Source organism: Erythrolamprus reginae, unplaced genomic scaffold (genome assembly GCF_031021105.1).
Source record: "Erythrolamprus reginae isolate rEryReg1 unplaced genomic scaffold, rEryReg1.hap1 H_40, whole genome shotgun sequence".
NCBI classification, from domain to species: Eukaryota; Metazoa; Chordata; class Lepidosauria; order Squamata; family Dipsadidae; genus Erythrolamprus; species Erythrolamprus reginae.
Window position 1 is genome coordinate 85,736 of NW_027248496.1, and position 25,257 is coordinate 110,992.

The 25,257-nt window shown below is 43.5% G+C and overlaps 1 protein-coding gene across 1 annotated transcript in view; it reads right to left on the reverse strand.

Annotated features, from left to right (window-relative positions):
• LOC139155659 (chitobiosyldiphosphodolichol beta-mannosyltransferase-like) overlaps positions 1 to 25,257 on the reverse strand; it is a 52,365-nt gene that overhangs the window by 19,595 nt on the left and 7,513 nt on the right. The window contains exons 3-8 of the mRNA XM_070730888.1: positions 21,629 to 21,732; positions 17,728 to 17,876; positions 13,424 to 13,513; positions 11,714 to 11,821; positions 7,339 to 7,463; positions 6,291 to 6,329 (exon numbers count right to left, since the gene is read on the reverse strand). Coding sequence (XP_070586989.1) covers positions 6,291 to 6,329; positions 7,339 to 7,463; positions 11,714 to 11,821; positions 13,424 to 13,513; positions 17,728 to 17,876; positions 21,629 to 21,732 — 615 coding nt within the window. The remainder of the gene's footprint in view (positions 1 to 6,290; positions 6,330 to 7,338; positions 7,464 to 11,713; positions 11,822 to 13,423; positions 13,514 to 17,727; positions 17,877 to 21,628; positions 21,733 to 25,257) is intronic.

The following is a 25,257-nucleotide window of genomic DNA, read 5'->3' on the forward strand; positions in this document are numbered from 1 at the left end:
TAGTCGAACCTCGAGGTGACGAGGGCATGAGTGACTGTGAGCAATGAGTCCCGGTCCAGATAGGGCCGCAACTGGTGCACCAGGCGAACCTGGGCAAACGCCCCCCTCGCCACAGCTGAGAGATGGTTTTCTAATGTGAGCTGTGGATCGAGGAGGACGCCCAAGTTGCGGACACTCTCTGAGGGGGTCAATAATTCCCCCCCCCCAGGGTAATGGACGGACAGGTGGGATTGTCCTTGGGAGGCAAAATCCACAGCCACTCCGTCTTATCCGGGTTGAGTTTCAGTCTGTTGACACCCATCCAGGCCCCAACAGCCTCCAGGCACCGGCACATCACTTCCACCGCTTCATTGACTGGGCATGGGGTGGAGATGTAAAGCTGGGTATCATCAGCATATTGATGATACCTCACCCCATGTCCTTGGATGATCTCACCCAGCGGTTTCATGTAGATGTTGAATAGTAGGGGGGAGAGGACCGACCCCTGAGGCACCCCACAAGGGAGAGACCTCGGAGCCGACCTCTGACCCCCCACTAACACCGACTGCGACCGGCTAGAGAGGTAGGAGGAGAACCACTGAAGAACAGTGCCTCCCACCCCCAACCCCTCCAGCCGGCGCAGAAGGATACCATGGTCGATGGTATCGAAAGCCGCTGAGAGGTCGAGGAGCACCAGGACAGAGGATAAACCCCTGTCCCGGGCCCGCCAGAAATCATCCATCAACGCGACCAAAGCGGTTTCCGTGCTGTAACCGGGCCTGAAACCCGACTGCTGGGGACCTAGATAATCGGCTTCTTCCAAGGACCGCTGGAGCTGGAGTGCCACCACCTTCTCAACAACCTTCCCCATAAAGGGAAGGTTGGAGACTGGACGATAGTTATTAAGTAGGGCTGGGTCCAGGGAAGGCTTCTTGAGGAGGGGGCGCACGAGCGCTTCTTTATAGAGTGTTGGAAAAACTCCCCTCCCCAAGGAAGCGTTGGTAATCTCCTGGGCCCAGCTCCGTGACACCTCCCTGCCGGTCGAGACCAACCAGGAGGGACACGGATCCAGTAAACAGGTGGCGGAACTCACAGCTCCAATGGCCTTGTCCACTTCATCAGGTGTCACCAGATCAAACTCTTCCCAGACAGGTGGACAAGTACGTGCCCCAGTCACCTTTAAAATATCTGCATGAAGATCCACCATATTAAGTCTGTTTAAATGTAACATCCTGCTATTTGCAGTCCCATTTGTTAATTGCATATTAAAATCTCCTGCCAAAAAAGTTGAGCCCTCCATAAAGTTGTCTAACTTCCTCTTAGTATTTATTATAAATTGTTTTGTTTTCACATTTGGGGCATAAATTGCTGTTAATGTCAGCTTCTTTTGATTTATTTTCCCTTTAACAAATATCCACCTTCCTTCTCTATCTTTCTGAATTCCAACCTCTTCAAAATTAACCCTCTGATGAATCAGAATCGCTGTGCCTCGGCTGTTTTGTGTTCCTCTAGATTCAAACACCCATTTCCAATTTCTATCATTAATCAATTTATCCCCTCCTCCCCGTCTTTTATGTGTTTCTGTCAAAATCATAATATCCACCTTATATTGCTTAGCCATCCTTAATATCCTAAAACGTTTCAAATCCGATCCCAAACCATTCACATTTAAAGCCATTATCTTACACTCCATCATAATATACCAAAATCACCCTTTCCCCCTCTTGTTTTGCCCTTGGTTTATTTTTTTCCCCTTTCTTTACCCCTATTACCCCCCCCAACGTGCCTACCCCCGTGCTCCCCCCCACCAAGTGGGGAGAAGACAAGAAAAATCCTTGCCCATTCATGAGGCACATTATCTGGATTGCGTTCTCACTCAACTAGCTCCTCTTTCAACCCTTTTTAATTGTAATAAAGAGAAATCTCCCCCCCTCCTTTCTCCTTTAAATAATTCCTTGTTTAATTTTAACTTCTTTAACCCCCTTTTTTCCCCCTTAGACTTCCCCCACTGAATGACAAATATACAAGAATCCCAAGGCATCTCCAAGAAAAATAATAATAATAATAATAGTAGTAATAAATTTTTTTTCTTTTTCTTTTTTTTTTCACAACAAGACAAGGAGACCAAACACCATCACTTTCTGGCTCTTCTCACGCAGAGCCCGTGTTTTTCTCTGCTCCTTTCTGATGGCCTCCACCTGCCCGGTTAACTCCTTCAGCTGCTCTTCCCTTCGTCTTTCCTCCTCGTCTGGGGTACTCCGACCATCAAAAGCCTCTTCTCCTTCATGTGCTAGTGCTCCAGTTTCATCAAACTTAATCCCCAGTTGATCCAATAAAGCCTTTCCCTCCTCCAATGAACGTGCTCTGTACATTTTATTTTCCTGGAACACCAAGATAGCCACTGGGTAGCCCCAGCTAAATCTGGTTCCACTTTGATATAACCAGTTTGCAATTGGTTTCAAAACAGCTCTCGCTCTCAGAGTTTCCCAGGAAAGATCCCTCAGAACCCTTATCTCATTTTCGTCTTGTTTAAGGCTCGTAGAAGTCTTCAAAGATTTATAAATCATCTCTGCTTTTTTTTCACTGAGGAAAGCCACAACTATGTCTCTCTGCCTCCCGTCTCTTCTTGGTGCCGCCCAGTGAACTCGCAATAAATCTTCCAAGCTGACTTGTACGCCTGTCTGTTTATTTAACCAAGCGCAGACTGCTTCTGTTAACTTTGAATCAGAGGCAGAATCCATTCTGAACCCACGTAGATGCAAATTCCTTCTTCTCTGATGGTCCTCCAGATTAGCAATTCTATCATTCATTTGTTTTATTATTCCATCGTGATCCTTCACTTGTTTTTCAACTTTCTGTATCTTTCCAGCAGAGGATTCCTCCTCCTTTTTAATTTGCTTTACTTCTGAAACCAGCTCACCCATTGAAGTTTCTACTTTAATAAATCTCTGCTCAAATCCAGAACAAATGTCCAGCAATTTATCCAGTTTTTTTTCAATGTTCGCTAAGCTGGAAGCGTCTTCTTTTTTCCCTCCCTCCGCCATTTTAAGATTTATTGTACTCACTTATCACTTCCTTGTTACAGCGAAAGCACCTCCGTCTTTGCTTGAAATCGTAAATCTTCAAATTCTCTTTGATGCCCGTAGATTCCTGTACCTCCTATTTTTTTCCTAAGAAGGATTTATAGTCTTTTTAAGGGAGAGAAAACCCTTTACATTATATATTAATACGGAGCCAGAGGTGAAATGCCTAGAAACCAATTCGGCACATGCGCAATCCAAGCTTAACTCAGCCTTCTTTCCTTCCGAGTGGGTAAAGTGAGGGCTGGTTGGGGGCAATAGGCTGACTCTCTGTAAACTGTTTAGAGAGGATTGTAAAGCACTGTGAAATGATATATAAGTCTAAGTGCAATTACTATGGTGCTATAAATTCTGTTTTCTTGCATAGGGAGACAAAAAGGAAAAGAGGATTAATACAGCATTCTACAGGGCAGGTTCTAAGGTGCCAAATTTTAGGGAGCACCAAAATTGGAAAGTCTGAACAGCTCTTCTGTGAGCTTTTTCTTTCTACGCTTTTCAAAAGCATTCAATCTACAAAATTGTTGCAGTGATAACAACATACTAACCAGATATTGCAAGTCTCTCTCTCTCTCTCTCTTTCTCTCTCTCTCTCTCACACACGCACAAACTCAATGAAAGGCAGTCCTCAGCTCACACTTACAACTGAGGCCAAAATTTTCACTACTAAGCATGGCCCTTCTTAAGTGAGTTCTGCTCCATTTTACAAGCTTTTTTGACCACGGTTAACTGAATCACTTGGTCAAGTGAATCATGCAGTCATTAAACGAATCATGTTCTTTCTTTCAACGATCCCATCATCCCTTGCGGGGTAGAGCCTGGGCAACTGAATGGAGCTAGCAGAATGCTTTAATGACCGGAGGCTCTTCTTGCCACCAATATAGAGCCTTGTTCAGAAGATATACTGTATTCTCATTGTGCCAAGATAGAAATCTCTGCCTCTACCTAGGATCGAACCCACAGCCTCATAAGCTTCTCCCACTGACTGCTTGTCGGAAACCAACTGGGAAGGTTATAAACAGTGCTCACATGACCTCGGCAATCGTCATAAATAATGGCCTTCTACCAAGTATCCATATTTTGATCATGTGACCACAAGGATGCTGCAACAGTTTTTTCAGTGCCATTGCAGTTTCAAATGGTCAGTAAAGGAATGTTTGTAAATTGAGGACTGCCTTTATTGTTGGAATTTGAGGCGGAATAATAATAATAATAATAATAATAATAATAATAATAATAATAATAATTTATTAGATTTGTATGCCGCCCCTCTCCGAAGACTCGGGGCGGCTCACAACAAGCGATAAAACAATATTGTACAGGCACAAATCTAATATTAAGAAAAAGCTAAAAACCCTATCAATTTAAAAAACCAAACAGCACATACATACCAAACATAAATTATAATAAGCCTGGAGGAAAAGGTGTCTCAAATCCCCCATGCCTGGCGGTATAGATGGGTCTTAAGTAGTTTACGGAAGACAAGGAGGATGGGAGCAGTTCTAATCTCCGGGGGGAGTTGATTCCAGAGGGCCGGGGCCGCCACAGAGAAGGCTCTTCCCCTGGGGCCGGCCAGACAACATTGTTTAGTCGACGGGACCCGGAGAAGGCCAACTCTGTGGGACCTTATCGGCCGCTGGGATTCGTGCGGTAGTAGGCGGTTCCGGAGGTATTCTGGTCCAACGCCATGTAGGGCTTTAAAGGTCATGACCAACACTTTGAATTGTGACCGGAAACTGATCGGCAGCCAATGCAGGCCACGGAGTGTTGTAGAAATGTGGGCGAATCTGGGAAGCCCCACGATGGCTCTCGCGGCTGCGTTCTGCATGATCTGAAGTTTCCGAACAGTTTTCAGAGGTAGCCCCATGTAGAGAGCGTTGCAGTAATCAAACCTCGAGGTGATAAGGGCATGAGTGACTGTGAGCAATGACTCCCTGTCCAAATAGGGCCGCAACTGGTGCACCAGGTGAACCTGGGCAAACGCCCTCCTCGCCACAGCCGAAAGATGATGTTCCAATGTCAGCTGTGGGTCGAGGAGGATGCCCAAGTTGCGCACCCTCTCTGAGGGGGTCAGTAGTTCCCCCCCCAGGGTAATGGACGGACAGATGGAATTGTCCTTGGGAGGCAACACCCACAGCCACTCCGTCTTGTCTGGATTGAGTTTGAGTTTTTCCGTGCATTTCCGTGGGGGAGACCCCCTACCCTAGTGAGTCAGAGGGGACTATGACTATGATCAGTACGGGGGTTCCTACTGGTACAGGCCACTCTACAGAGTGGTAGCAAAAAGGGAGCTGCACATGCAGCTCTGCACGACAGGTGGGCAGGCGGGCAGGCCAAATCTCACGCAAGGACGCTCGTGGGCACGAGATTTTGCAGATTTTCGGTGATGCTTCTGCGCATGCAAAAAAACCCACCAAAAGTCGACAAAATCTCATGAGCGTCCTTGCATGAGATTTGGCTTCTTGCACATATAATAGTAATAGTAGTAGTAGTAATAATAATAATAATAATAACAACAACAACAACAACAACAAAACAACAATAACAATAACAATTATTATTAGTATATATATAATTAGTATTATATATAATAATTATATTATTATTATTATTATTATTATTATCATCATCATCATCATTATTATTAATTAGATTTGTATGCTGCCCCTCTCCGAAGCCAAATCCCTCAAGGGCACTTGTGCCCGCCCACCAGTCACGCGGAACTGCGCATGCAACCGCACCGGTGGCAGCAGCGACAGGAGATCCTTGCCTGACTATGATGCCCCTAAAAGCCAACCAACAGGCTGACTGGAAATGATGGCCTCATGCCAAATGGGGGGGTGCTATTTTAAGATATCGGTGCGGGGTGAAGTGGGGTCAGAAATAGCCAAAGGCAGCCCTGTTGTCCCTCCCATTTATAAGATAACATCTTTGGAATTGATCTTCCTTCACACCGAGAAGAGGACTAAGGTTAGGAAAAGGATCCAGCTCAATTTATACATCAGATTTGGCTGCAGTATGGCTTGCAAAATGAAAAGAACAAAAACTCCGGTGAGAATGTTATAAAGCACATTATTACAACTTTGGGCCTTTGGAAGCCTATTTTACTACCAGAGCCAGACAAATATCAGACAGGAAAGTTCATCCAAACCACCTGCTCTTAACACCTATTCATTCACCATGAAGATGGCTGGCTTTAAAAAAAAAACACTAAAAGGTTTCTTGGTAGCTCACCTTTTAAAGCCTCTAACAGAATGGAAAAATCTTCATCCTCTTGAAAAAAGAAAAGAACCAGAATTTATTATACAAACATCATAGTTATAAATGCTTTATTATACAAACATCATGGTTTGATCATGCTTTCTGAAAAAGTTGGGAATGATAATCCCAAAACCTACGGAGATTATCAACTGAAGAAAGTTGCTCTATACACTATATCTTAAGAGCAATTAGGTGGTGTCTGATTTTATCTGAGAGGCCCAAGGAGAAACATCCAAATTCACCTCCATCAAATGGAAATATAGTATAACTGATGCAACTGAAAAACTGCCATCTTATGTCTGCTTAGACAAAATGGCCAGATCTGCTAACAAATCTTTTATGAGCCAGAAATTTTTAAAAGAAAACCTACATTTCAATTTTGATGAGGCAAATTGGTATTTGAGGATGTTTACGCCCCCCTGGATATTCAAATCAGACTTAATTCCCGTCTTTAGATAGGGATTAAAATCCACCAAGAAAAGTTGCTGCTTTTTTGAGTGTGGGGAATGATGCGTATGAGAAAGGAATTGTTTTGTTGCATGTGTCAGTTCAGAACAGCTCAGACATACAGCCATTGGACCAAGTCACTCAGCGATACCAACATTTTAAACTTTAAATCTTTAAATTCACACTGTAATCTTGAAATATACATGGAAAACACAGCCAAGCGATCTTAGCAATGGCTATATGAATTCTATAGTTAAGTTTGTATTTTATCATTATATTTGCATGCCAACTAAGGCAAGAGAGGATGGACAACAATTATAAAACTTATTTTTAATCCTCTTGCCACAAAGAGCAGAATGGTCCAGAATCACCACAAAATCCTGAGATGACTGTACAGACTCTTTCAAAGATTATACTTGGAGCCATATACTGTCCTAATCCACGATGGGTTTGGTTTGGTTTGGTTGGGTTGGTTGGTTTGAGTTGGTTTGTGGTGGGATCTAGCATGCTGTTCAGCTAAGTGCTTTATTTAACTAAGCATGGCTTATTTAAATGACAAGATATAGAATCAGACCTGTCCAACTGGTGCTGCTAATAAGGAGAGCTGGTCGGTCAAGACAGTGTGTGGTTTTCCTACTGATGGCATCAAACTGGGTAAAGGCAGATCTTTCAACATGATCTGGAGGGAAGGATTCCACCCTGAGAAGAAGAAAAAACAACCAAGGAATGTTCATGGCAAATGCACACATAGACTGTATAAAACAAACAACTCTCAGGACAGGTGAAGTGAAACAGAGCTCTCCACATAGCAGCATTAACCCATTTACGTGGGTGAACCATTTGGGAGATTCAGAGAATCACCCTAATTTGGGCCTAAGGTAGATTAACACAGCAAGGGCATCATCTTAGAGTCAAGGTTTCAAGCTTATTAATGTGTTAATGGAGGGGATATCCGGCAGAGATGAACATTCATACCGGAAGAAAGAGCCACCCATTCATTGGCAATCACTCCCCATGTCCATTCCAGTGTTACAAAGAACCAAATGATTTGCATCCTTTTGTTATCTATGTATAACAACAGCAATAGCATTAAGACTTATACAGTATAAGACAGCCAACCGGTCCCTACACTTACAATGGTTGCAGGATTTTCACTATCAAATAATCAAGATTCGGGCACTAGGCTACTGGCATGCACCTATGATGGTGGCAGTGTTCTGGTGTTCTCATGTGATCTTCCAAGCCGACTTCCAACAAGCCAAATGACTGGAGAAGCCAAATTCACTTAATGACCATGTGATTTTGCTTAATAGCAAAAAAAATACCATAAAATTGGGTGCAGTCGCATAATTCATTTAAATATGTTAAAGGGTTAAATAAGGTTCAAGAGGGAAGTGTTTTTAATAGGAAAGTGAACACAAGAACAAGGAGACACAACCTGAACTTAGTTGGGGGAAAGATCAAAAGCAACATGAGAAAATATTATTTGACTGAAAGAGTAGTAGATCCTTGGAACAAACGTCCAGCAAACGTGGTTGGTCAATCCACAGTAACTGAATTTAAACATGCCTGGGATAAACATAGATCCATCCTAAAATAAAATACAGTGATCCCTCCATTATCGCGAGGGTTCCGTTCCAGGACCCCTCGCGATGATCGATTTTTCGCGAAGTAGCGGTGCGGAAGTAAAAACACCATCTGCGCATGCGCAGATGGTGTTTTTACTATCGCCGCAGCAGCGAGGAGCCGAAGATTGGGGTTTCCCCGCTGCCCACGCAAACTCCTCGCTGCTGCCGCGCCCGCCGCTTGTCCGCCGCCTGCCTGCCCGCGCGCCCCCAGCTCGCCCGCACTTTGCCCGCCCACGCCGTTCGCTCGCGCCGCTTCCCACCTGGGAAGCGGCGCTGGGGGTCTTACCGGCCGCCCACTCCTCGCTGCTGCCGCGCCCGCCGCTTGTCCGCCGCCTGCCTGCCCGCGCACCCGCCCTTCGCCCGCCCACGCCGTTCGCTTGCACCGCTTCCCAGCTGTGAAGCGGCGCTGGGGTCTTACCGGCCGCCCACGCAAAGGGGAAACCCCGGCTCCTCGCTGATGCCCGCCGCTCGCCCTCCCGCCAGCAAGAGGGGGAAGACCCAGGGAAGCCGCCCAGCAGCTGATCTGCCCGGCGGGGAACGCAAACTCCACCACCTACGCATGCGTGGCCATAGAAAAAAAGGGCGCGCATGCGCAGATGGTGTTTTTTACTTCCGGGTTGAAAAATCGCGATATAGCGTTTAGCGAACATCGAGATCGCGAAACTCGAGGGATCACTGTACAGGAAATAGTATAAGGGCAGACTAGATGGACCAGGAGATCTTTTTCTGCCGTCAATCTTCTATGTTTCTATGTTTCATTTAATGACCCTTCAGCAATGGGAGTTCCAGTCTCAAGTGTGGTCATAAGTGGAGGAATACTATTATGGCCTGTTGGCCACCGGCCCTTCCAGCAGCCGAACCAGATGAGGAGGAGGTGGCGTGGGAGTCAGGGACGGGGTCAAGACAACCTGAGAGCTCCGAGGGGGAAGAAGGAACAGAGTTGGCAGAGGGAGAGAGAGAGAGAGACACAGTCTGGGCTGTGGAACAGCTGGGCCCAGTGCAAGGATGTGCAGAAGGCAGAGGAGAGGAGAGCAGTGGAAATCTATGGGCCGGTCCTTGGGATGGAAGAGGCATCACTGCAAGCAAAGCCCCACCCTAGCTCTGGGGATAAAAGGCAATGGGTGGAGATGAATAGATGTGGCAGACAATAATTCATTTCCCTGCTGCACAGACTTGTTAGCTTGCATTGAGACAGAAACTTTTTTCCGGGGCTGCCGGAGCTTCTAATAAAGGAATCTTTGAGCTAATTTCAGAGGATTTGTTGTGTTTGGGAAGCTGGGTCAGAACAACTACATGCAAACATGCTACTATATTAAAAAGACACAAAACCTAGAAGTAGAGGCAGTTTTCAAATTACCGTATATACTCGAGTATAAGTGAAGTTTTTTAGCCCAAAAAATGGGCTGAAAAACCCGACCTCGACTTATACTCAGGTGACTGACAAGTCACCACAAGAGGACGCAAGCGGCTTAGGGAAAGACAGCCGTCTGCCTTTGCTTCAGCTTGAAAGAAGCGGCAACTGTCCGGTTAAGAAGCAAGAATCCACCCCCTAGCCAAACGGCTTTTTTCCTGTTTAGCGCTCAAACGCCGCACTAAACAGGAAAAAAGCTGTTTGGCTAGGGGGTGGATTCTTGCTTTAACCAGGCAGTTGCCCCCTCTCCCAGAGCGATATCCTTAGCGGTCTCCAGGAAGCGGCTTAGGGAAAGACAGCCGTCTGCCTTTGCTTCAGCTTGAAAGAAGCGGCAACTGCCCGGTTAAAAGCAAGAATCCACCCCCTAGCCAAATGGCTTTTTTCCTGTTTAGCGCTGTCTTCTCAATACCCCCCCCCCACCTCTCGGGAAGAGAGCGACAGGAAAGGACGCGATTTTCTTCTGCCGGGTCGAGGACAAAGCGGGTGTTGAGGGCGGCGGGCGAGCAATTTGTCAGTGGCGAGAGAAACATTTCAGCGGGGAGAAAACCCCAAGCTGAGAGTGCCTTTTAAAATCACTTTCCTCTCAGCCTCGGCAAGCTGCCGAGAAGTCGGGTTTTCGGAGCGGGGAGGCAAAAACGCTCAGAATGTCACCATGGAAGCATTTCTCCAAGGGGCGGGGGTCCCTAAACTTTCCTTTAACCCCAGCGGACACAAAGATGGGAATGCATGGTCCTCGCCAGCCACTCATCTGCGGGGGCTGCCCCGCGCCAAGGCAGAATTAACTTCAACAACCAAAATATTATATTTTTAAAAAACATACTTTTTTGACAGTTTGTTTGCCTTTTAAGACATCTGTCTGGCTGTGCCTAATGTCAACAATATAAAGTTTTGCCAGGTGAAAAATCTTTTGCCAGATTAGCTATGGATCCCACTGAAGAAATTTTAAAGAATACTCAAAATGATTCTTCATTTGCTTTGTAACCTTAAATAAAAAAACAATACAGTATTGACTCTGTAATTTACTGGGGGAGGGGAGAGGAGGGGGGCACAGACAGGAAAGGAAGACAGACAGACAGACAGAGACCTATGACCACAATTGAGCTCAAAATTTGTTAAGCAAAAGCATTGTTAAGTGAGAATCACCACATTTTACTCAATCCATGACATTTCCTAGCTCTAACAGTGATGTGCAAGCTAGGGAAGTACCGGTACATCTGAAGACATGTGTAATGTTCTGGTTATGGTTAACTGTGTGGCAGAAAGTGGACTCTGGGTTTGTTTTTCCTATTACAGTAAGTGAGGTTGAATGTACCATATATAATTTTACAAGAGCTCTCTATACACATACAGTTTATATAGTAGATAATGTACAGTATATTTTTGTGTGCCTGTGTGTAATATTTATTTACACATATGGCATATATACATAGAATTAAGTATATTTTGGATGTTCAGTAATAGTAAATATAGAGGGAAATTGTATCTCTTTGAGGCAAGGAGAGGTCAAGTATCCTAACACTAATCCAAACCAGCAGGAGCAGGGGATTGAGGTAAGTACCTAGGTACTTGCATTTTTTTTGCCTATACCTGCCTTGGGGGGATATATACCTGTTTACCCTCTTTTAAATTTACAGAGCTAGTTTACTGGCTTTCTTTGAAATAAATATTCTAAAACATTTAATCTACTGATGCCTCAATTGATGTAATTTTATTGGTTTCCATTTTTATAATTTACCAGTAGCCGCTGCAATTTCCACCCTCGACTTATACAGGGGTTTATAAATTTTCCCAGTTTTTGAGGCAAAAGTAGGCGCCTCGACTTATAGTCGGAGCGACTTATACTCAAGTATATACGGTAGGCCTGTTTTTTCATTGTTTTTTTAACAAACGGAATATAAGTTTTAACTCACGCTTTAAAAGGAGCATAGTCTTTTGAGAGCCTGATGAACAATTTGTGCTGTTCGCTCAGGGATGCTTCCTTAAAGAAAGATGCCGGCTTATCGTAGAGGGTTATTGCTCTGGAACACAATGGGTTAAACGTTCAAATAATATCAATAAAACTCAAAAGAGAGTAAGACAACAAAAAATAATAACTTGAACTCATCAAAAAATGTAAAAGATGTGTATAAAATTAAATAGATTAGCCCAGAGATTTCCTGGGCAAAAAGATATAGGAATCAAGGGAATCAAACTACAATGGTACCTCTACTTAAGAACTTAATTTGTTCCGTGACCAGGTTCTTAAATAGAAATGTTTGTAAGTAGAAGCAATTTTTTCCCATAGGAATCAATGTAAAAGCTAATAATGCGTACAAACCCATTCGGAAAGAAATAAAAGCTCGGAATTTGGATGGGAGGAGGAGGAAGAAGAGGAGGAGGACAGTCGCTGCCGAAAGAAGAAGGTGAGGTGAGGGGAATCAAAAAAATCCAAAACTTTAAGGCTTAAAAAAAAAAGAGGGACTTTGAGGCAGCTAGGAGCATGCGCCTCCCATACACTTGGCGCAAGGCTGCCTTCCCATACACTGCGCCAGAGAGAGAAACCCAGGGGCAATGGCAGGAAACTGGCCGGGCCTTCGTGCCACTCTCAAATTTCCTGGGAAATTTTTTCAGGCTCGGGTTCTTAAGTAGAAAATGGTTCTTAAGTAGAGGCAAAAAAATCTTGAACACCCACTTCTTATCTAGAAAAGTTCTTAAGTAGAGGCGTTCTTAGGTAGAGGTACCACTATATATTTTGTGAAAGACCTAAATAATGCCAAAGCATCATATTTGAAAGTTGACATATTTGAATGTCCCAAAGATGCTTTTTTTTCAAGAGGCAACTGGACTTTCTGATTTTTCTTTGAAGACATTTCACTTCTTATCCAAGAAGCTGATTCAGCTCTGGCTGGATGGTGGGGAATGGAAGGATTTATACTATACTGGAGGACAGAGAACCTCCATAGACATATTTGAATGTTTATTTTATTTGTTTATTAAAGTTTATACAACTCTACGCAGTTTGTAAAAGACCAGCCCTAAACATAAATTCAGGGATCATAGAGGCTGGAGAGATGCCAGCCCTTAAGAATGAAATATTTGTGTATCTCATGATAATGAAATATTTGTGTGCCATATGATTATGTTCTCAATTACCACATGCACTAACCCATGCAGCCTTTTTAAAAAATTAAAATAATGCTCAGAATATTTGGCTGAGGTACTAAGACAAAAAATACAATGCCATAAAGGTACACATTCATAAAGTATCTGATGTATTTGAAGGAATTAATGTCATAAATTTACATCTGTTTATCCTGCTGAACAAAATATTAGTAATTCTAGAGAACAGAAATCATTCCATTGAGGTATAATGGGAAAAGCTCAAGCCTAAAAGAACCGTCTTTGGAGTTGATGTATCAGCTTAAATGTTTATGGATTCAACCATTTATTTTAAGTAGATAGTGGTGAGAATAGATTACATTTTGAGCAGCACTTTGAACAATGGCTTAGATACTGAAAAGTATTTTTAAAAAAATACAGAATACCCCCTATAATAAATAGGATCACATAAGTCTATAGCATTGTTGTAACCAAGGAAAAACGGAAGTGAATTCCAAGTAATTTTTAAATTACCGAAGTACCTGATATTACAGTTTGTTTGAAGGTCCTCTTTCATTGCATTGGTCACACAAATGTTATAGCTAGATAAGGAGCCAAATAATTCTTCATACCTAAAAGAAATGAAAATGTAACTTGCTATTGAAACTAATGCTTTCATCCAGATGTTCATCCAGAGGTTTTTCCCTCCAGTTTCTTAAAAGATGGAAAGAAATGAGAGCAAATGTTATAATTTAATATAATATATAATATAATTTTTTTTATTTATTCAATTTTTTAATGCCGCCCTTCTCCTTAGACTCAGGGCGGCTTACAGCATGTTAGCAATAGCACTTTTTAACAGAGCCAGCCTAATGCCCCCACAATCCGGGTCATTTTACCCACCTCGGAAGGATGGAAGGCTGAGTCAACCTTGAGCCGGTGATGAGATTTGAACCGGTGACCTACAGATCTAAGAGTCAGCTTTAGCGGCCTGCAATACAGCACTCTACCCACTGCACCACATCGGCTCATACACACACACAAAAAACCCACACATGTGTTTCCCTGAAAATAAGGCCGTCTTATATTTTTTAAAACCGTGAAATAAGTGTTTGGCCTTATTGCCATGCACTCAAAAGCCCGATTGGACTTATTATCAAAGGATGTCTTATTTTGGGGAAAACAGGATATATATACATACATGCATGCATGCATGCATGCATGCATGCATACATACAATTTAATTTCTTAATACAGCACTTTTAAAACACAGAAATACCATTGATGGCTATAATCACCTTGTATCCAGCACCCCTGAATATTATTACCGGTATTTATAATGCAGAAATTAACGAAGAAAAAGAATGCACAACAATAAAATTGCAATCTACCAATAACAGTTGTGTATACATGTGGAATACAGGAAGTGAAGGACCACTTCAATAGAGTTAATCTTATCGGGCTTTGGACCTGTGCACACTTTAAAGATAATTTGAAAAAAGCACACTGGGCCTCACACAAGCCAAATGTTTCTCTGCTATTGATTAAAACAGCTCTCTCATCTCACATATTGACTCTGAGACAAGGTTTAATAGTTTGGGACATCTTTATTCTTTTGAACTACGGCTCTATGACAAGAAAGTTGGCAGCTGGAGAAAAGAAACACAACATTTTATTGCTAGGGGGATGCATCCTTTCAAAAAATTGCAAAGCTGAATAGATAACTCCAATTACTCATTTTTATTCGTTTATTTATAGAACTTCAGTTAGTGAATCAAAGGTCTGAGATTGTATGGAACTTAGGAATTTACAGCTTACAGATAAAAATTATGGAAAGGGAATCTTGGACTTATATCCACTGTTGGGACCAGAATTTCTGTGGATAAATAAGGTGGTGATTAAATGAGACATGCCCAACCTCCCCCCTCTTTTGGTTGTTAAGTGAATCACTGCAGTTAAATGAGTCATAATTGTTAAGTGAATTCACCCAGTGACTTCACTTGTTGGAAACCGACTAGAAGGTCACAAAGAGTGACCAGAGGATGCTGTAATTGTTGTACGTGGTGGTTGCCAAGTTCCTGAGTAGTGATCATGTCACCATGGGAATGCTGCAGATGTCATGAGGACTAGTCATGAATCACATTTTTTCAGTGCCACTGTAACTTCAAATGGTTGCTAAGTGAATATTGTAGCAGACTACCTGCGTGGATAACGTAATACAGCAATCTTTTCTTGAAAATATCTCATTCTCAGTCTAAAATAACTAATTCCACTAACTTTAACTGAGATGACATGTTGATATCACAGTAAAAAAATGCCAGGATCCTGCAGAAACAAAGAGGGAAACTTTAACCAATAGCAAAGACGGGCAATGCCTATGCAATCCAACGCTCAGTTGCTTCAAGCTACAAGTTGGGCAGCATATAAATTTAAAAAATCTTAAATAGATAAATTATTTTCAAAGCACACACAGACCCCTTGATCAGAAGTCATTGCTTTTCAGATACTAAAATACATGCTCTTAGTTATTTGTTTATCTATCCACCCATCTAACACCTGTAAGATAAGAGAGATACGATATGAACATGATTATGAATACAGGATAAGGATATGAATAAGTGGGGACAGTAGAAGAGGGACGGTAGCAGTGGGGCTCCTGCTGGTACAGCTAATTGCGCACAGCTCCGCGGCTCTGTTGGAGCCTGGAAGTAAAATCTTGCACGGATGCGTGCGTTTTAGCAAGGTTTTTTGCTTCCCTGCATGCGTGGATGCCTGTGCAAGATTTTGCTTCCCGCACAGGTATTGCATTCCAGGCATTGACCGCTCTGTTGCTGAAGTTGTATTTACTGCAATGAATTTGGAGCGGTTTACTCTGAATTTACATCTATTGTTTGCCTGTGGTGACACAGCAGGTAGAGTACTGTACTGCAGGCCACTGAAGCTGACTATAAATCTGTAGGTCAGCAGTTCAAATCTCATCACTGGCTCCAGGTTGACTCAGCCTTCCATCCTTCCCAGGTGGGTAAGATGAGGACCCAGATTGTGGGTGTAATATGCGGGCTCAGTTAAAAAGAAATGCTATTGCTAACATGTTGTAAGCCACCCTGAGTCTAAGGAGAAGGGCGGCATAAAAATTGAATAAATAAATGTATTGAAGCTGAAGTAGTCATTTATAGGTAGGACATTGTAGCAGATAATTTTGTGAATTATGCTTAGGTGAGTCCGTAGGTAGCGTAGTTCTACGTTGCCCAGGCCCCAAATTTCAAGCTGGTGGCATAAGGTATTCTGTTGTGAGCAGAGGAATTCATAAGAGACTGTTATGAACGTAGAAGAAACTTTTGGAAGTGCACTTAGGCACATGTATGTAGCAATACACTTTATGATTTTTTAAAAAAACTTGGCAATGCAAATTTTATTTATTTATTTATTAAATTTGTATGCCGCCCCTCTCCAGAGACTCGGAGCGGCTCACAACAAAAACAACAATGTAACAAATCCAATATATTAAAAGAGATCTAAAAACCCATTAAAACCATGCAACACATTCACACCATAAACAATGTAAGCCCAGGGGTATTTTAATTTCCCCATGCCTGACGACATAGGTGGGTCTTCAATAGCTTACAAAAGGCAAGGAAGGTGGGAATAGTTCTGAACTCTGAGGGGAGTTGATTCCAGAGGGCCGGGGCTGCCACAGAGAAGGTTCTTCCCCTGGGCCCCACCAGAAGACATTGTTTAGTCGACGGGACCCAGAGAAGGCCAACTCTCTGGTACCTACAGGGTGTCCTTGACTTAAAACAGTAAGCTGAGTGACCGTTTGAAATTAAGGTGGCACTCAGCAAGGTTTTTCATATTTACAACTGTTGCAGCATTCCCATGTCCGCGTGATCAAAATTCATACGCTTGGCAAATGACTTCATACTTATGACGGTTAGTCAATGGGGGAAAACCTTCACTTAATTACTGTGCTCCTAACTTAACCACTGCAGGGATTCACTTAGCAACTGTGGTAAGAAATGTCATAAAATGGGACAACATTCACTTAAAAACTGTCTGGCTTAGCAATAGAAAATTTGGCCTCAATTCTAGTCATTAGCATTTAGACTTATATACCACTTCATAGTGTTTAAGTGGTTTGCAGAATCAGCCTCTTGCCCCCAACAATCTGGGTCCTCCTTTTAACCCCCCTCGGAAGGATGGAAGGCTGAGTCAACCTTGGGCTGCTGCTGAGATCTGAACTGCTGAACTACAGCCAGCAGTTAGCTAAAGGAGCCTGCAGTTCTGCACTCTAACCACTGCTCCACCCCGACTCATTAAGTCGAGGACTACCTAAATATGTCTCTCTCCAGGGAACAGTTTTCAGTAACATTTGTTCTCTTAGGGCAGGGGTCGGCAACCTTAAACACTCAAAGAGGCACAAAGGACCTAACCGAAAGCTCCCCATTCAATTCTGGAGCCAACCGGAGATCCAGTTCCCCCACCATAGAATCTCCTCCTAGCAAGGCATCCTTTTTCCTCTGCTAACCGGAAGTTTCCTTTGCCAATCAGAAGTCCAGTTCCTCTACTATAGAGTCTCCACGTGGAGCCAATTGGCAGAGAGATGAAAGAGCCATATGTGGCTCCAGAGCCATGGGTTGCTGACCCCTTTTGTAGGGAGATCCACAAAACCATTAAAAGGTGATTTTGAAACCTTTGGATAAAAATGCAAGAATCCCTCTTCACCTTCTTAACAGGCAATTAAAACCCCAGGGGAGAGATAAAAAGAGTGCTACCCAAATATTTGGGATGGTCTCAAAAAGAAATCAGCCAACCACACCCCCAAAAACATGAAAGGTCTTGAACGCACCATTTAGCAATCTGGACGATCAGGTGCCTTTTCCCATGAGTCAGGCCCATTAGAGTGTAACCATAATTGTGCCAATCAATTATTAGCTTGCTGTTTCGAAGTAGGCAAAATAGCCAGCTGACTGCAATGCTGGGCAAACCGGGAGGATTCTGGGAATGGAGAGAAGAGAAAACATTATAGAACCACCCCAGTAAATAAAATCAATTGCTTTCTGGTTTCTCCACCTGCATGCCCTCTCCTTATTTTATTTATTTGTTTATATCCTACTTTTATTTTATTTTATACAGCAAACAGACAGCAAACATACTTCCTGTTTTGGCATTGCTCTGATAGCTGGGTAGCCTCCATTCTCTTCAGGGTTGCTCCAGCTTTTCGTGTGCCCTTTTGGGCAATCCCTGACCCGAAGAGTCAGGGGTGCTAGAGAGGAATTTCCAGCGCACCCAGGGGTGGTCGGCGGACCCCCTGAACAGCGAGGATCACCTCTCCCCGACGCACAAAAAAACTGATCGTTTTGATCGGCCCAAAGAGCTGATGCTCCGATTCCTCTGAGGAAGCTGTTGAAAATACGACGAGAAGGATCTGAGAAGTGAGAACTTTGATCTAGTCTTTTTGTTACCCCAAGATCAATGTTGCATATGATTAGAAGGTTTTAGAGTGAAACTCCTGCTGTTTTTGTCAATTATTTGATTGGATCTGATTGCCAGAACTTTGAAGGCGGCGATTGTATTGTCTATGGCGACGGAAGAAAGACGATCTGCTTAGGCGATTAGAGCGGGCGTAAGATTTGGACATATATAAGGATTGCATTAAAAGTCCCAGTAATTGACAATAAATATTGATTGATAAAATCTTGTCTAGAAGCAGCAGTGAGAAATTCTTTTTTGATGTTGGAAGTTGCAAGGGTTTGCGGAAGTATTCTGAAGGAATAGATCGTGGGCAGAGTGAGTCGCTGAGAAAATAAGAAACCGGAAGACCGCAATCCTTTTGCACTTTTTTTTTTCTCTTTCTCTTATCTTTGGCTATGTTTCCTATCTCTAATCTGGACAAATCCCTCTGTTTATTGGAACTTATCTGAACCTTTGGATTACACCCCTCCTTATCGCAATATCGGATTGACTCTTTTCAAGTTGGCTATATATTAAGTTTGATTTTCTGAACCCAAAGAAAAAAGGAGGGGGCGTCAGTAGCTGAAACCTTCGATTGGGAAGGGAAAAAGAGACAAACAACAATACTAAATAAGCACACGCTACACAGAATATTTGGAGATTCCAGAAGAAGGACTTTGCAGCTCTTACATCCTGCTGATAAATTGTTGGCAATCTATGGAGCTGTCGTTTTCTAGCTCTTTTCTCCTCTCCTGCTCTAACAGTACTTCCCCTTTGTCTAGGCTGTGATGAAATTCTCATCATTTCCGTTAACTATTAAATGACTGGACACTTTTAACAAACTTTTCTAAATTGCCCAGAACCTGTTGGAAAAGCCTAATTACCTATAGGGCATTGACAGTAACTATGTTAATAACGGTAATTACGCTCCTGGCCTACACCGATTCGGAACAGAAAGGAGAAGAAGAAACTAATCTTTAGAATTGCTCACCGCTGGAAAAAAGATTAAACAATAAGACCAATTGTCAATCAACAGTAACTAAAAAAAAACCCCTGTATTGCACCTTTTTCATACCTCCTTCCTTTTATCAGCAAATTACCATTAGCTTTTGAAGACTTAATTACTGAATTTGCATTACAAGACGTTCGGCACTACTATAACCCAGACTGTCATGAATATACTTTTTTCTCTGCCCCACATAAATCATGGTCATGCATTGACATGGCTTGGTCCACCCCTGAATTCATTAATAAAATAACGCAGATTCATATACTTCCGAATACATGGGCAGATCACAACTCTATAACTCTGAAGTGGAGAATTCCTTCAAATTTCCAATCTCGAAGATGGTCCATGAATCAATCAGTACTTAATGAAAAAGATTTCCAAAACTTAATCAAAAACGAAATACAACTCTTTCTTCAAATTAACCAGGAAGGGATAACATCTACTCAAAATCTATGGGATACTCTGAAAGCTTACACAAGAGGCATTTACATTGCGTACACAGCCAAAAAGAAAAAACAGGACAAATCTCAATTCCATATATTAAATCTAAAAATTAAAAAATTAGAAGAAAGTCTACAACTAAATCCAAATGATCATAAAATTCTAGCGGAAATAAACTTGATTAAACATGAAATAAATTTAAAAACTCAAGATGAAATATCCCGAAAAATAATCTCTAGGCAAAAACAATTCGAATTTGCTAATAAACCTGGGAGGTGGCTATCATTTCAACTTGCCCAACAAAAGAAAGACAAAAATATCGAAGCCTTACATGATGAACTGGGAGTTTTAAAAACTAGCCACAATGACAAAAAACAAATAATTGAACTAGTCTTTTCTAATCTGTATAAAAATGAGAAAATAGATGACCATTTACTCTTAGAATTACTCCAAGATTCAGATTTAAATAAAATAAACAAGGACCATCAAGAACTCTTGAATAGGAAAATAACGTCATTAGAATTAGACAAAGCAATTGCGAATCAAAAAAACAATAAAACGCCAGGGCCGGATGGCATTCCCGCTGAATTATATAAACAAGCATCAGAAATTTTGCACCCTGTACTTTTTAAATTATTTAATGAAGCATTAGAAGAAGCCATACTCCCTGCCATATGGAATGAGGCATATATAACCTTAGTTCCACAAGATGATAAAAGTAGGTCTCATATACAAAATTATCGTCCAATATCCCTGTTAAACTCAGATTATAAAATGTTTGAATCGATTATAGCCAATAGATTCAAAATGATCCTAAATACCATAATACATCCAGATCAAAATGGTTTTCTTCCAGCAAGGAATATTGGAATGAACACGAGAATTATACTGGATTCGTTGGAGAATTACAATAAAAATATTGATAAGCCCATAGCTTTCATATTTGTCGACCTTTATAAAGCTTTTGACAGTCTTTATTGGCAATTTCTCATCTCACAATTGGAAATCATGAAGTTCAGCAAACATTTCATTAATCTCATCAGAGCTTTATACACTACCCAAACTGCGAAAATACTAGTTAACAACGATATGACTGAAAAGATAAATATCTCTAAAAGAGTGATTGGCTCAAAGTCACTCAGCTGGCTTTCATACCTTCGGCACAACTAGAATTCACCAGCTCCTGGTTTCTAGCCTGACACCTTAACCAAACCGGCTTATGACAGTCATTTCTTCCCAGAATACCAACGTAACATCAGCTAAGGAATCCTCTCCCCCCCCCCCCCCACTTAACCCAAGTGAATCACTTACAACCAGCCTAATATTCCTGAACTATAATTCCCAGGCTTACTCCCGAGGAGACCTCCTCCTGAGGAACCATTCCTGCCTTGTGGCATGCCTGTGCATTGAGAATGGGCTCCTCCTCCTCTTCCTCATCACTCTGAGGTGCTGGAGGTTCCAAAGGCCCTGGCTGAACCTCTGCCTCTGGCATGAGTCCTCTTCAGCTTCCTCACTGTCCGACCTGGGTGCCTGCTGACGCATCCCCACATCAGCCCCTGCGCTGGTAGAATTAGCTACCAGATCCACAGGCTGCTGGTTGGCCACAGCGCTGCTCTCTGAGCCTGCAGACATTTCATTACCTAACTAGGCACTAGGATCAGTGCTAGAAGAGAGTGGGGTATGTGGAGAAGAGGAGCAGGAGGGGGCCTCCACCCTGGAGACGTAGCTCACCATGCAAAGTGACATTCAATGATCCCTACACCTGCAGGAATACGCTAGAAAGAAGAAAGAAAGAAGGAAGGAAGGAAGGAGGGGATGTGATGCTACAACTTGGAAGTGTAAATACCTGGAGGAGCACATGCTCTGGTGGAGCTATCCTTAGCAGCGTGTACAACAACTGGAAACTCTGCACAATCACTTTGACGATATACTGGAAAAACCTGGGCCCAACTGCAAAGGAGAAGAAACTCCAGTCAAACCCTGATGCTAAATAATGTCTCTATGCAGGTAGTCCTTGACTGACAACCGTTTGTTACGTGGAAAGTTATAACGGCACTGGAAAAAAAGAGACGGGACCAGTTTCCACATGAGTGTTGCAGCCACCCAGTCCTGGGATTAAAATTCAGATGCTTGATAACTGGCACGTACAGCTGGTCCTTGACTTACAACAGTTGGCCTAGTGGAAGGGGAAAGGAATTGTGTGAAGACGATCTAAAGTTACAAGCAGGCGGGGTTTGCCGCTCCTGTTGCTACCGGTGCGCTGCATGCGCAGCTTCGGGTGTCCGGTGTGTGTGGATGTGCATCCAGCGAGATTTTGCTTCTGAGCATTTCCATATCTCCATATTTCCATATTCCATATGGGAGATTTCCATATCTCAAGCACGTGCATCCCCTCATGAGATTTTGCTTCTTGCACATGAAAAGAAGCAAAATCTCGCTAGGCTGCACATACACGCACGCTGGGCACCCGAAGCTGCACACACAGCTCCCATTTTACTACCAGTGCACAGTGTGGCTCGTACCAGATAGGAACCCGACACTGGTTACAGGGCAATTTTAAAAGGCAGCAACACCCTGGAGAAGAGAGGAAAAAAGTACACCCGAGACAAAGGAGAACAAAGCTAAGAAGATTTTGGTTGATAGCGGATTGATAGCAGGGGTTGTTTTCCAAGGGGAGACAGAAAGAAAGACAGAGATGGGGTGCTTGGAAGGAGGAATTTTGCAGAGACAATCTATGGCAGTGATGGTGAACCTATGTCACGGGTGCCACAGGTGGCATGCAGAGCCATATTTGCTGGCACACGAGCCGTTGCCCTAGCTCAGGGGGAATGGGGGAGGGCATTTTTATCCTCCCTAGGTTCCAGGGAAGCCTGGGGAGGGCGAAACACGAGCCTACTGGGCCCACCAGAAGTTGGGAAACAGGCCATTTCCGGCCTCCAGAGGGCCTCCGGGGGTGCAGGGGAAGCTGTTTTTGCCCTCTTCAATCACTGAATTATGGGTGTGAGCACTTGCGCATGCGCGATAGTGCACGCACATGCTCATTTGGCACCCGAGGAAAAAAGGTTCGCCATCACTGATCTATGGTGATGGGGCAATTCTGAAAGGTGGCGACATCTTGCAGAAGAAGAGGGAGGAAAATCCTACAAACCAGAGAGGAAAGAGAACAGAGCCAGAAAGATGTCAGGCAGGAGCTGCTTTTTACCACTGCTGTTGGAATGCTGCATGTGCAGCTCCGCGCTACCGCACCCAAGCAAGATTTTGCTTCTGTACATGTGCAGGAAGAAAAATCTTGCAAGGACGCACAAGAGAGATTTCAGCATTTTTTTTTTTGTTAACGCACCTGGGCAGAAGCCAAAAATTGCTGAAATCTTCTGTCTTCTTGCAAGATTTTGTTTTCCGCGCATGCACAGAAACAAAATCTCGCTGGGGCTGGTGTGCGCGCACACCAGCGATGTGGAGCTGCAGGTGCAGCTCCATATTTGTTTCCGGTACGCAGTGTGGCCCATACCGGCTAATCACCCGATGTTGGAAGAAATCTGTGATAGCAGACCGGGAGTAGAACGCTGAGGAAAGCACTTGTGGCCTGTTGCCCTAAAGAAGGATAAAAGGAAAAGGGGGGGGGGGGGGAGGGAAAAAACTTTGAACAGAGAGTGGACAGGGTCTTGTGACACTAAGCAGTACAGACTGAAGCCATGGCAAACCTAACTGTGTTACTACATGTATCTACATAACAAATCTCTCACTTAACAACAGAAATTTGGGGTTTGTTGTCGTAAATCAAGGACTACCTGTATTTATGACGGTTACAATCTCCTGGGGGGTCACATGATCCACCTTTCCCAACCTTCTAATTAACAAAGTCAATGGGGAAGCCAGATTCGCTTAAAGTGCTGTGATTCGCTTAAGAAATGTGGCAAGACTGTAAATTGGGGCAAAATTCACATCTTGCTTAGCAACAGAAGTCTTAGGATCAATTGTGGCCGTAGGTCAAGAACCACCTGTAGTTGAGAAATAGGGAGAATACAGTTTCCTAGGACACATAGTGTTTGAAAGTACAAAAGATTCAAATGCAGAGATGTTCTCAGCTTTAAATGTCCTATGTCAGTGATGGTGAACCTTTTTCCCCTCAGATGCCGAGTGTGTGCGCACACTATCATGCATGCACAAGTGCCCACACCCATAACTCAATGGGTGGAGCAACAGGAGGAAGCTCGGAGACGCTGCTCCGCCAGACTACGGCAGAAACATCCAAAAATAGGGGACCTGTAGTCAGAATTTGCAGCTCATTTCCACAGCCCCAGGGAGATAAGTCGCTGCACCCAACAATCCTGTTGATCTGTCTTTGGTGGTAATTCTGAGAGCCGACCAGCCGATCAGCTGGGGCTCGGAAAATGGCGGCCGCCATCTGCTGCTTGCCATCTGTTGTTTGCCTGCCTGCCGCTGCCGTGGAAATTAGCTCTGAGACACCTGGGCCAGCTCTGCCTACTGGAACGGAGTCCTGGGACGCCAGGGTGCCGAATGGTGGGGGCGCCTGGCGTTGGAGGGACTGCCAGCGATGCGAGAATTCGGACCTTCTCCTGCCGTGGGGTGGAGAGTTGATGCAGAGGAGGAGAGAGAGAATGAGAGGAGCTGTTTTAGAACTAAGTGGAGGCTGTCCAAAGACGGTTTGGAGACTATACGGGGATGCAGAAGGCGAGGGGGCCTGGAGATGTCGCCCAAGATTGACAACTTTTGGAGGGCGACCGACGAGAACCACGATTGCCATAGGGGAAGAAGAACCCGAGATAAAATCAAGCGAGGTAGAGACAGGATGTCAGAGTGCTGACCAGTGGCAGTGGTCAGCACTGAGATTATCTTATCATTATACTCAGAGACCTGGACATTTGCATTGGATTTTTAGAACTTGCCAGCCTGAAGTCTGGCGCCATCTTGCTGCTGTTGCTGGGTTTTTTTAAGAACTTTTAGCTGACTAATGATTAAGAACTATTAACTAACAATTGATTCCCTATTTTTGTATATTTTTATATTTAAATTTTATTCTTATTGTTTTTAGTTAAATTATTTGGAGGTTTTTAAATTGATGGATAATTGGGGTGGGTGTAGTAATGTGTTTCGAATGAATGATTGGAATGGGTGGAATGGGTGGGGTGAGTGGGATTATGGTATGAATGACATGTTTAGCCCACCTGACGCTGGAGAGGCAGAAGGAGAGGTGGCACCTATCTCTAGGGTGGCAGAGGGTCAGAATATTCCGGTAGTGCTGGGGAGAGGCAGATATGGCGGGAGCCACGGAGCTAGCCGTTCCAGGGGAAGGAGGGATCGCTGCTTAATAACGATCCCTTGTTCCGGCTCCGTGAGCTCAACCCAGGGTGCTGGTGACGAGTGTAATTCTGGCCCTGGGCTCAGGCTGCTGCTACTCAATGCCAGGTCGGTGGTAAATAAAGCTCTCCTCATCCGGGATTTGATCCTGGATGA